This window comes from Tinamus guttatus, unplaced genomic scaffold, assembly GCF_059628265.1.
Source record: "Tinamus guttatus ecotype Peru unplaced genomic scaffold, ASM5962826v1 Tinamus_guttatus_pri_ptg000846l, whole genome shotgun sequence".
In the NCBI taxonomy this organism is placed as follows: Eukaryota; Metazoa; Chordata; class Aves; order Tinamiformes; family Tinamidae; genus Tinamus; species Tinamus guttatus.
Window position 1 is genome coordinate 69,022 of NW_028289380.1, and position 12,867 is coordinate 81,888.

Consider the following 12,867-nt stretch of genomic DNA (forward strand, 5'->3'; position numbering starts at 1 on the left):
TCCAAGGTTTATTTCAAGCTACTCCTTTGGAGAAAAAGGAAGGTGAGAATGATTCAGTTTCTGACCTACTTCATGAAAGCCTAGGTGAGAAGATGGCTGCTCACTGCTTCTTGGTCTAGTGAAAGCTCTTGGTGCATTCAAATCTAAAGTAGCACATGTTACCATGCACTAAAAGCGCTGCAATCTAAAACAGGGAATTGCATCAGAGGAGGTAACGTCTTCTGGCATTTCCTTCTGCTAAACCTCTCTTACAATGCAGACAAGCAAAGTAACAGCCAGGAAAAAGCTATGCTTACATGAGCTAGCTGTGCATTCGTAAGAGTTTGGAATTCACTTATCAGTTCCTAAAACTGAGTTTAAAGATACAAGATACGAAGCTTAAAATATGCTTTTTCTCTTTGGAAAAAAAAAAATGTACAGTCAAATTTAAGTGGATCTACAAGAAGACTCTGAGCTATCTTTAAGAAAAGTAAACCTTCGCAATGCACCGCATACCAAGTTTTCTAACCAGCCAGAGCCAGTGAGTAGGGCAATGTGCAGTGTTTCCTGAAAGAGCTTCAGGGGCATTTTCCCCGCCGTAGCAGAGACGCTCGGCAAGGCAGTGCAAGGCCTCATGCCGCAGGGCACTACGTTGGTTCTTGCCCTGCCTCACTGCTGCACTGCAGCCCGAGCTCAGCGTGAGGTTGGCGTGGGCACAGTGGGCAAGGGCAGTTCCATGGAGGGAGTCTCAGTCACTTCAGCTGGACTAGGCTTGCGAAGCTCTAGTTTCTCAGTGAGTTGATTATAAAGCTCCTTCACAGCTTCTCCACTCTGTAGGATGAGAAACAGGCAGGAGAAACAAAAGAGTCAAACTTCATTCTAGCTAAATACAGTTACCACAAAGGTTTTAGCACAAACCAGAATACAACAAGGAAGTTACAAGGCAATTAAGATATGACTTGGAAGGTAGCTGCTTCATTTATTAATTTTCCCTTTCTCATGTCTCTCCTTACCTGTTTGGTGGGTTCCAAAGCCTTCTGGAGAGATTCTAACTTGATAGGAGCCACTTTGTGATGGAGATGAAGAAGCAGTCTCAGGACATGTCTATGTACGTTCTCCTTTCTGCAAAGAGCAATATTAAAGGTGAGCAACTGATATAAACAAACATTCTTATCTGAAAAAGAAAAAGCTACTGCAATAGTATCAGGATACCCTACACACCCAGAGACTGAAAGCTTTGTTATAATTTGCCAAAACATCGCAGAATTCCCTGAATATTACAAAATTCCAAGCCTGCCTTAGATTTCCAAGCAATTCATATAATCACTCAACAGGGGCAACAGCTGCCAACTATAGCAGTTATGAAAAAGGAAGGAGAGGTTTTGAGCACAGACTGTAGCAAGTGTCAGCAGCTGGTCTCTCTTTTGGTAAGGCCATAAGAATAGGAGACAAGAAATGAACAGTTTAGGTAATAATTTATAATCAACACTCAATACTTTTGGAGTAAAAAAATATCCCAAACATAAGACTTTTCTTAAAGAAAAATATTATTAAGCTAATATTTCCACTACATGCTGAAAGATCAAACAATACATCAAAGAAGTGCAGCATCTCTCAGCTGTCTTGTAAACTCACTTATGTTGAGGAGCACCAGATTTACCTTGAGCAGACTGTGAGAAAGAAGCCATCAAAGAGACTGGTACAAAATTCCTCAAGTGCAAATTCATCACCCAGCAGTGTGAGGTTTCCGGTGAGCAAATGCAGAAAAATATCACTGAAGGCCAAGTCACTGAACGTCTCAACTATACAACACAAAAGGAAAGAGATTAAGAACAACAAGAATGTGCCAGACCCTGATTACACAGCAGCAGATGCTCCTGCAAGAAAACTCTGGAGTGAAGATTTCTTCACTGGCTTTTCCAAGAGGTAACCCATGCAGGTGGCCATAACCTTCCAGATATAAAACATTAAGAGCAGAAAGGGTGAGAGGAGTTTGTGGAAAACCCTCGTCTCCACCAAGACTGAAGTCTCACACAGGCGCTTGCTGCTGTCCAAATCACAAAGCTCCTGAATAACCTTCTCCACAGTCCTCTGTTCACGGCCACATCCACCTCCTTGTGCTCTTCACACCCCTTAGCGAGCAGATGGGAGGCACTTACCTGATGGAAAACTCACCAGCACGAGTGAGCTTGGCAAAGGGTCAAAAGAAGGTCAGAACTGGGGCAAGGCAGGGAGTGGGAAGTGAACCACTCCATTACCAGCAATAACAACTCCTAACTCTGGGTTCTTATTGAACTTAACCCACAGAAGTCAGTGAAGAAGGTAACCTCAGGGAGAAGTTTAGAGCTCTGTTTGGTCTCATTTTGTCACAAGTTTTTTCCACCACACTGCTGAGTCCCAAGAATTTCAGGCCATGTGCAACTACGGTGAGCTGCAGAAAAATTAAACTACCTACTGCTTTATCGTTCAGCTTCACTTCAAATAGCTCTCAGCTAATCCCCTTGTTGATACACTCTTGGACACAAAGAAATACTGACCTTCAGGCAATACGCTTAAATTCTTGGATCAGCAGGAAAACACCAATTGTAGACAGAAATAAGCATACCCTTCTACTTACAACTATGTTACCAGAAGAGACAAAACCAGAACATAACCTCTGTGACTCCAACATCACATTCACCTTGGGTTATCTGCCTTCTTCAATCTCTCCAATTTAAGACACTCAACTACAGAATAGAAAGCAAGGACAAAACTCACCTAGTGCTGGCAGCAGCCTAAGGAAAGCATTCTTGTTCCTCAGTTTAGTGATGTGAAGGAAGTAATACAGCCCAATCTCGCAAGCTATTCTGTTCTCCTGCAAGAATCTGTCATGGCCCAAAAAAAAAAGTTCTTCATCAAGCAAGTAAAGGTTTCTTTCCCCAAAAAATAAATAAGAGGGTCACTATATCCACTGCCACAGTCCCCTCCCCCCGCCTCCAAAAAAAGAAAAAAAACCCTACCATTGGGCAAACACCATCCTGTCTCACAATCAAATAATTGTGAGCACTTGAGAGAGCGTTAAAAGTGCTCATTCACGATGAGATTTAAAAGAGACCTCAAGACTCAAACATGATACAAATTTGGAATTAGTGTTGTTTTAAAGTTTACCAAATGTCAAATAACAACACTGCAATAAAACGGCTGCAAGTACAACTCAACCAGGATCCAATATTCTGAATTCTGACATACAGATAAGATTTTCCTGGAACTTACTGCAAGAGCTGAATACCACTGAGCACACAGAGGATGTTTGTTTATCTTTCTGAAGTTCCTGGAGCGAAAGGTTATCAACAGAGAATTAGTCTCTGTGATAAAAGGCAATCTTGCAATCTACAGTAGCACTCATTAAACAGCAAGAATGGGCAGCTACATTCAAGTAAAAAGTTTCCACTCAACCATTCATCACACCCTGCTTGGGAAGCTACACAGGCAGCATATTTGAAAGCAGTAATACCAAATACTTCCATTTACACTGTACAGAAACAGTGTTACTTTGTGCAAGTAACTTTTATTTGAGGTGGAAAACTATTCTGCTAAGCAGTAACTTCAGCCTTGATTACTTAAAGGTAAATCATACCCCAGGAAAGCCTTCATTTTACCACATGCACTTCTTTACTGCCAGTAGCAGTTGGCTCATGGGTATTTCGCTTTGGCAGCACAACTAACATGCACTAAACTGGTTGGACAGGTTACGTACTTGGTGAAAGCTTCAGGAATCACGCTGGGATAAGGGATCGGGCCCTTCTCTTCTGAGGGCAGTTTCTGATCTACAGTGAACATGTGGTCATCCACCACAAAAGACATCAACATAGGTAAGAACTTTGTGATCAGCTCAGCTTCCTTAGAAGAATGGAAGAACAGGGGTGGGGGGAAACAATATGTGTCCATCAGTTCATGCTGTCTAAGGGTCTCAGAGCATTGTAAGAAATATTGAGTCAGAATTAGCTCTGCAGGAGGCAGATCAGCCTGCCTGCACCAAACTCACAGCATGGGAGGCTTATGAAATCACAAACAGAACAGATTTTAAGTATAGACGTGATTTACTTTAGAAGAAAGCTTCAAAATTATCATGAAAACATTTCCGATGAGTTTCGAGAAAAATCACAGTGCTACTCCTGGACTGTCGGTCACCTTTATGTCACAACCTGAATATTTAAGCACATTACTCCCATGATAAACTGGGATGCATAATCAGCCAGTAACATACACCCTGTGGACTTCAACTGTCCCCTGTAGACATTTGATGCTTTACCGGCCAGAACAGAAGCACCAAATGTGTCTTGAGAAACTGTCCTCCTGTCAAACACTGGTGAGCATCCCCTGCTATCAGCTGAAGCTCTCTGCTCCCACAGCTCTCCATGGATGTCTCCAATATTGGCCAAAGAAAGAGCACAGGACAACTGTCATTCAGTAACACAGCAGCCAAAAGTGCCACTTGCATAAATTCATCGTCACAGAGATCTGGAAGGCAAAAATACTCTTCCTGTTGATGAGAAGATGCTACACTATTACCAAAGCTTCACACCAGTCTCTGAAATCCTGCTTTGCCATATAAAATCTGATTTAAAAACTTGCCATTTGGGTGGAATGTTCCAGGAATAATGAGCAACCAGTATGAATTTTAAGACAGCGAGAGAGCAGATTAAACAGTGAGGGCCGGACATTTGTAGAAATGAAAAAGCACCTAAGCAAAGTTACCAGTGCATCCAGTTGACCTGCTGCTCTGTGAATATTTGCATATTTTTTCCAGAAAAGCTGCAGTGAGAGGTACGCAGCAAGCTGACTTGAAGACTGAAACATGAAACCTAATACAAAGCACACAAGAAACAAGTCCAGAGAAAGCTCACCATTTTGGGCTCCTTGAAGACTTGGCTATCAATCATGTCCCAAGCGCCCTGGCCCAGAGATAGCATCCTCAGAAGCAGCAGCAGATCTGGGCTTTCCTCAAGTTTTGAGAGGAAAAAAAACAGTTGTTTTCATCTTCTACAAGTTGCATACAGGGACATTTCTTTGGAAGTAGTGGTTTAGATTTAAGGTTCACCTAGATTAACTGCTTTGTCAAAGGCTGACAGAGGCAATTAGTTCCCTGATGTAATTGATAACTGATTGCAGCTATTTGAATCACAGTGAGCAAGCACAACCAGACACACCGGAGGTTTTTTTTTTTCCAAAAACATTTTATAATGGGCCACATATGCAGCCAATCTGATCATGACAGCTTTTAAAGGTGTCTGGCCAAATTACCATAATGAAATATAATGTGTGACAGGATCAATCACAGCATCTTAGCAGAAGCAAATGACAGAAAATAAAGGTTTATCATTTATATTGTCTTAAAACCAAACAACTTTCAATCTTAAACTGTCATGAAGAAATTATTTAATTCAACATTTAAATTTAGAGAGACCAGGGATGAAAAAGAGCAAATGCCTCACACTGCTCAGGCTCTAAAAGGCTCCCCTCCTCTAATATTTAAGTGCCTCCTGCAAATGCTAGTCACAGAAACTGTGCTACATCAGAGCCAACAGACCAGGAGAGTGTAAGTTATACTCTCACATTTACCATGGCAGGGAAGAAACACTGCTGTTCTAAGGCAAATTGATGGAAGGAAAAAGCAGGGATATGCACATAGGTATAACCCTCAGGACAGAATGAGTCACCGTCAATTTGGAAAGCTCCAAATGCCTGTGTCCAAAGAGGACACCTGCAGAGCTCTCAGGTAAGTGCTATGAATGCAAAGGTAGTGCTACATTTCCCTTATTTCAGCTCACTCATGCATTTGAGAGCTTAGCTGTACTACCTCCATTGTGCCAGTCTGGCTTTGCTAATCAACATCATTCAACTAAGACTCTTAACAGCATCACATGAAGCACCCAGGCTGCGCATACTCACTCTGGGTAGGGTGTCCTGCCCAACCAGATCTTGTAAGTGCCTTATGGTACTCAAGGCTAAGGTGTTAATGGCAAAAGGATCGCACAAGATCATAGATAAGTCCCTAAAAAGAAGAAAAATCAAACGTGTCACATATAGCAAGTAACCTTACAATCCAGATCCATGTCCATCCGTAGGACACCAGTTACTAGAGACAATGTTGACACCAGCATGAGAACGGAGAGTCTGACAAGTATTAGATGGAGTACCAAGCACACCAAGCAGTGTGTGTGTATTTTCTTTTTTTGCAATGTACACCCATAGTTACAGTACATTTATATATATACACTGGTTGCTACTTGGCTTTAAGAAAAAAACTAACACCTAAAATACTCATCAGATGTTGTGGCCATTAGGAATCCATTTTCGATTTCTCAATAAACAGCCTAAAAGAGCTTACCCCAATACTTGCTCTTGTCCTTTCTTCACTCCGTCCAGAAACCCTTGCAACTCCCGAGCTCTCTTGTTGTCCACAAACTTCTCTCGAATGCAGGCATCAAGGCACCAAGTGAACTGTTATTAAGAAAAAAAACCCAAAGCTTTACAATAACCACAAAAGAGGAGGTCGAAAATACACATCTCTCAAAAGACGGTCAGAGATGTAAGTTCACCTGTTATCACTTTTTCCTATCCCAAAATATTAATTCCCTGGCAGTTAAGGAACAGGCACCTGACAAAGTATACAACTGCCCAGTACACAAGGAGGAAGCTGACAGAAGCAGCGTCACCGAATAATAAAAGTGTGGAATATCTTCTGCAAGAAGGAGATATCAAATGTAGAGCTGCTTCGGCTTTACAGTTTCATTATCAAAATGGAAAGAGACGATTATGGGAAACAATTTTATGCAACCTAAAATTGTTTTTGCCTTTAAGAAAACATACATTCCCCACCATTTCTGTTGTCATTTTAAGAATAACAATAAAAAAAAAAAGACAGACAAACAAAAACCTTGTTGAATTTTCTGAAACGCTTACATCGTGGCATACTTTCCTCACCCCTGTCACTGCATTTTGCAGTGGAAAAATGAGGTCTCTGAAAATGATTTGTAAACTGAACAAGAACGGCCCTTTTCTACAGAGTCAGGGTATGCATGTTGGTTTTGAGACTCCTGACCACAGGACATCAAGGATCATGCAACAACGTTCGTCATCACTTTAGTACCTATTCCTTGCAAGCAGAATTACACACAAAAATTTGCAAAATTACTTAAAGAAAAAAGCCTTGTTGTAGATCAGAATGTCACTGACTATGGACAAATGACCAGTAATGAGATCCTGATGTGAAATTAACTCCCCATCCCCCAATATTTTAATAGTTCAGTGTTTCTCATAACTCAAGACCCAAAGAATTTAATCAGTTACACACACACAGGCTATTGACAGATGGAGTATATCACACCAGGCATAACGGGGAGGGAAGCAAGCTGTGACTAATAACCTGACACTAGCCAATGTTTAGATTATTTTTTGCAGCATCTACATAGGTCAGAGTAGATCCTCTTTTAAACAATGCACAAGTATCATAAATTTGAGCAATCTATGGGTTATGAAATGAAAGCAAGCTGCTGGTTAACTAAGATGAAATTTTCACCTGCAGTTCCAAGGCATATAAGATGACTTTTGGATTCAAGTTCTGAACTCTCTTCACAGAGAGGAGTCATCTTCTCTGGGCTGAAGACCTGCAGAGCAGCAGGTATGCACAGCAGCGGGCGAAACAGAAAATTGTCCAGAAATACTCCTATCTGTCCCACATGGTTAATACCTTATGACATGGGTCAACAGTGCAGATTTCACTGATATCCAGATCATGCAGTGACATCAGGAGCTCTGCTCGGAGTGTGCAGTAATGAACATTCCTTGTCCGGAGGAATAAAGTTCTCAGAAACTGTAACACCATATCGTAGAGCTTCACATTCTTCCCAATCATCTGGGTCAGCTTCTGAACCACCTAAACAGAGTGGAAAAAACTGCACTCAGTACCAAGAGACACTGCTACATCACACACACGAAAAAACAAACTCAAAAAACAAACAAAAGATCCCTTGAGGTTAATTCTTCTGCGGAGTATTACTGAGTTTGAAACATCCCCACTGAAATGACTTCCTTAAAAGGATATTTTGTACCAGAATTTCCAATAGTGTTTGTTCAAGAGATGTTCATCAGATATTTCACGGACATTCTGAAAGAACAAACTTGGGAATATAGGTGTGCACTTTACAAGTGCACATTTTCATCAAAGTGTTCAGCCAGGCAAAAAGGTAAGATGCAACACTTGTGACTGAATAATAAAATTTACAATTATAACATGAGAAAAAATCACTTTTCCTTGGAAGGCTTTTTGTATTTCTACCTTTAGATGATGATAGGAGAATGAAGGTGAAGTCTGCAGCATAAAAAACCTCAAGCAGTTGCACTAAAAGCAGGCTTTTGAAATCAAACCAGATCCAGCCCAAAACCCCACAGATAACAGGGACACACAACTTCCTCTGAAATTAAAACTTGGCATTCTCTGAGCATTGTGATTTTTTAGCATCCTCAAGGTCTAACATTTCCCTTTTGGAGCAAAAGCCCGCTGAGGTAGTGGGACATACTACAGTTGAGTCAATTTAACTGCTAGCTGTCACCAAGGGGAGAGCCCCACTCCTCCTAACACCTGTGACCCTGTTCCACCTGCGCAATCCAGCCCACCAGCCCATCCAGCCCTTGCAAAAGCTTTGGTGCTTGCTGATCTCCCTGAGCAGGTTCAAGTCCCCAGCTTGGGAAACCACTTACTGTTCTTGTTTGCTAAGGCATTTAGTGAACTGACTCAACCCATGGGAAGCTCTGAAAATTGCCAGGACTACAAACAGGGAGGAGAGGAGCAGAATTTGCCCTTTAAACAGCAGACAGTGTTGAATCAACTCAGCCACCTCATGTAATTCCAATTCCATTCCAATTGCTTTTAAGCCAAAGGCCAGCTTAGCTACAACTTAAAACATTCTCTTCTATTTTGATAAGAAATTATTTTGTTTGGCTATATCTTGCTAAAGAAAAAAAAATGAAAAAAAAGGAAAATTAAAATATGCAACTGATTTGATAGAAATGGTCAGTTTTCTGAATAGCTGAGGGATATTAAAATCATAAGCAAGCAGCTTAGAACTTTAACCAAGTCTCACATAGCACTGAATAAATGTTAAAATAATTCCTGCTGCTTTGATCGAGATGTGAGAGACAAAAAATGAGCTGGCATTTTTTTGTAAATCATTTGTCCATTCAACCAAACTGAAGTCAGTGACGAAGTTGGGGAGGTGAAATGGACTCTTCATAGCTTTACTATCAACATAATCAAGGAAAGAAATTCCATTTGTGAAAGCACTTGATGAGGTTTCCCTGTTCTTACCTCTCCCTGACGTCTTGTTTTGGGAGATGGGGTGAAGAAGTTGTGCAAGACAGAAATATCACTGCTGAAGAGAATATTCTCCTTCTCCAGGATGTACTGCTTCAGCAGTGGAGATACCTCATCACCAAACAGGGCTTGGTTATCCTGCCAGATCTGCCGTTTCACCTCCACAGCACATGCTTTATACAAATCCTTATCTGCCATTACTAACTTGAGCTTCTTTTCAGGGACCTGTAATCAACAGAGCAGTCACCAAAGTGCAGAGCAGTTGAGCTGCCTGACTTAGATCAGCTGAACTGATGCAGTTTAATAAAAGGAGATATCACAGCCTAATCTTTCTGCCTTCCCTACTCCTTAGCCAGGAGACACCTAGCTTCTTAGGCAACCAGGTAACGCACCAATGTTTTCATTTACTTTTCTTTCTCTCCAAAGAGAACACAAAACTAGAGTTAAGACTAGGAAATTAAGTTTTAAGGTGAGGATTAAAAACCTCGGTAGCTTTAAAAATTCTAGTAGCAGTTTTGAATTCATTGCTCAATGATGCTTTTAACAAAGTTGCTCCTTCTAGGGGTCTTGCTTCACACACCTTTGTCTCACTCCTGCCCTCTTGCATTCTTCAGCTCTTACTTTCCATTTACTATAGCTAAGTATTTAAGCCAGTTCGGGAAAAAAAATCTCCTATGGCTGAACTTGACTACTTTTATTAAGCTCCATAGATTGGGTAAAAGAGGAAAAACAGTCTTCTCCAATTATTAAAGTGCTTTATGAGTTAGTCTATCAAACTGCTAACACGCCCAAGCACAAGTAACGCTGTACTCGTTTCCTAGCTGACCACCTCCCCGAGCAGCTGCCGACGCCGCCCAGCCGAGGCCACTGCCCTGCAGAGCAGCCAGAGGCCACTTGCAGGAGGGCTTTTACCTTGGGCAAATGCTTCATGACACACATGACTACAGGCTGGATGGAAGGCATCTTGACCAGGGAAAAGCTCTTCTCCAGGAGATCTTCCAGCTTCTTGTATCTGAAAACGGGCAAGTGTAAGTAGACTCTGAGTACCGTTTAACAGCAAAGGAGCAAAATGACTCATCTCGAAGCCACCAGAACTTGTGTTCCAGGGCACCTAACCCTCGCGCAGAAGTCGCATGTCTGGAGTAAGTGATTTTAAATGAAATTTGTAGCTCAGACCAAAGAAGCCCCCGGCCCGCGGAGGACGCACCTTTCCTCAACCTTCCCTTCCAAAGCGATGGCCGAGACCCTCTCCAGCAGCTTCTCCCTCAGCTCGTCGAACACGGACTGGTGGAACTCGAGCCGGGGGGTGCCGTGCAGGTCCAGGAAGGGCAGGGCCGACTGCAGCGACGGCAGCAGCACCCCATTCTCCGTCTGCCAACACAGACACCGAACAGAGGGCTCGGGGAGCGGGCCGCCGGCGCGGGGACCGAGGCGAGGGGGAGGAGAGGAAGGGAAAAGGGAGCCCTGGAGCGCCCCCCTCCGCGAGGCCGCCCGGCGCCGCTCCCCGCGCACCTGGAACTGCTCGATGGCCTTCAGCGGCTCCGTGCAGTTGGTCAGCGTCTCCTTGAGGTCCTCGCCGTTGGCTACCCCCAGCTCCTGCAGCCCCGCGTACATGGCGACCCCGCCGCGCGGCCGCTCCCCCGGCCCCGGCCCCGGCGGTCCCTCGCTCTTCTCCGCCCGCCGTCCCGCGCGGAACCCGGTGCGCCGCGCTGAGGTTCCGCGGGCGGCGCTGCCCGCCCCGCCGGTGCCCGCTGTACCGGCTCGGCGCGGCGGCCGCTTCCCCGCTCAGCTGCTCTTCGCCTTGAGACCAAGAGAAAAACTTCGGCTGGGAGAAGAGGCCTCTTCCACGGAGCCCACGCTTCAGGGTAAAAAAAAATTCCTCCTGGCTTCCTTTGTCCTTCCTAAGATCCGCAGCTGCACTTTGGGGGGTTATTATCGTCTTCCCCTGGCCAAAATTCACAATGAAATTTCGGCTGTTTTTTACATGCAGTAGGCACAGACCCAGGCCGCAATCCTTGCCCTCCCGACAACCTCGCGGACCTTTAAGTGTTAAGTTAGACTCTGCTCTGCACGTAGGCACCTCCCTAAGTGGAGCTCGGCTGGATGACAGGAGGACTGAGTAACATCCCGCTGAGCTGCTGCGTTTTCTTGGTGTTGATCCGACGAGATGATGGTACAAAGAGCCACGGCCAGCCCGTGGGCGGGAGCAGTCCTGGTGCAGGCCGCTGTCCTCCGCGTCCTCTTTGCAAGGACGGGACGGCCAGCATGCAGGCCCTTCGATCGTGTCCTGGCTGCAACGTGCAGCATTAGCCCAAATACAAGCAAGCCCTTCGCTGCTGCCATCACCAGGCAGGGCGTTATGAGCACTGCATGCGCGCGTGTTCGTGCTACAAACCGGCAAAGTTGGAGATGGGAGTTTGATCACGCTGCAGGAAGATGAAGGTGTCCCCAGCTCTTTCCTTAAACACACTGCAAGCCTGAGAGATGCGCACGTCTGCACCGTGTCCTTTCAGTTCAGTACGTGGAGGCCTGACTAGTGAAATCCTCTGCTGGCCAATGGGACAAGATGCCACCATCAGACCTTGCTGATAAACAATCTAGATGACAGAAATTTAAGTGTTTCTTTCCTGGAGTGACACTCTGATTACTAGAGTCAATCACTGGGAAACAGAAGGCAACCAAGAATTCTTCTTTCCAGATTTTTCTTCAGAATTTCTGCTTTGGAGAATTTTTGCTTTTGGCATCAAAAAGGAGGAAGTGGGTGCCTCTTTTGTATAGGCTGGGGATTATTTTTCAGGGAGAACAGACACATAGGCACCTAGGTTGATACTGGTCTTTCTGCAGCCAAAAGCACCTGAGCAGCCCCCGCTGTCGTTCTCACTAACAAACAGGTCTCCCAGCAAAGGCCAAGGCAGCGAAAGTCTCCTGTGCATGGAAACCCAGAAATGCAGCGGTTTTCCCATCCCAGCTGCCACCTGAATGTACCTGAGACAGGAATAACAATCTGAAGGAAATGGGCAGAGCGCCGACCCTTTCTCCCAGCCCCGAGGAATGCTGGCTTGCAAAGAAATGCCCTGGGTCCACAGTGGAGCTGAGCACCCCCCTCAGATAAAAGCAAATCCCTCTGAAAGGAGTTTCCCACTTCTAATTTTGGAAGTCTTCCACTCTGCCAAGCTCGGAATACCAAACCGATGAGCTTGTCTGCTTTCTGCTTAGTAAACAGAGGAGTTAACCCCACCTTTCTGTTTACCTCGACACCATTGCCTGGAGCAGTTTCGAAGTTCTTCTTATGTCTTCGCAAAACTAGCTCTGGAATCAGCACCAAGCCTTAGTTTTATTTATTGCGTGGACAGTGAAACGGAGACTTGCCTGACACATCACAGCCTGGCCCACGCACCTTGTGGTCTTGTGGCTGGATTGATGCCACATCATGGCCCAGGCCCCGCCTTTCTCCTCTTTTTAAAGACCGTAAAAAGCTGCCGCTGGCACTTGCAGATTTTGCATTTGCTGCTCCACTGCTTCCTCTTTGCCTT

The 12,867-nt window shown here is 44.4% G+C and overlaps 1 protein-coding gene across 1 annotated transcript; it reads right to left on the reverse strand.

The window, feature by feature from the left end:
* Window positions 1–636: 636 nt before the first annotated feature.
* On the reverse strand, window positions 637–10,956 carry NELFB (negative elongation factor complex member B). The gene is made up of 13 exons (XM_088537678.1): window positions 10,847–10,956; window positions 10,542–10,705; window positions 10,247–10,346; window positions 9,329–9,559; window positions 7,712–7,897; window positions 6,350–6,462; window positions 5,911–6,013; window positions 4,866–4,961; window positions 3,716–3,858; window positions 2,737–2,843; window positions 1,640–1,781; window positions 993–1,101; window positions 637–810 (listed from the first exon to the last, which is right to left on the reverse strand). Exons 1-13 carry the CDS (start codon window positions 10,946–10,948, stop codon window positions 673–675), a joined length of 1,734 nt encoding a protein of 577 aa, XP_088393804.1. The 5' UTR covers window positions 10,949–10,956; the 3' UTR covers window positions 637–672.
* Window positions 10,957–12,867: the final 1,911 nt, after the last annotated feature.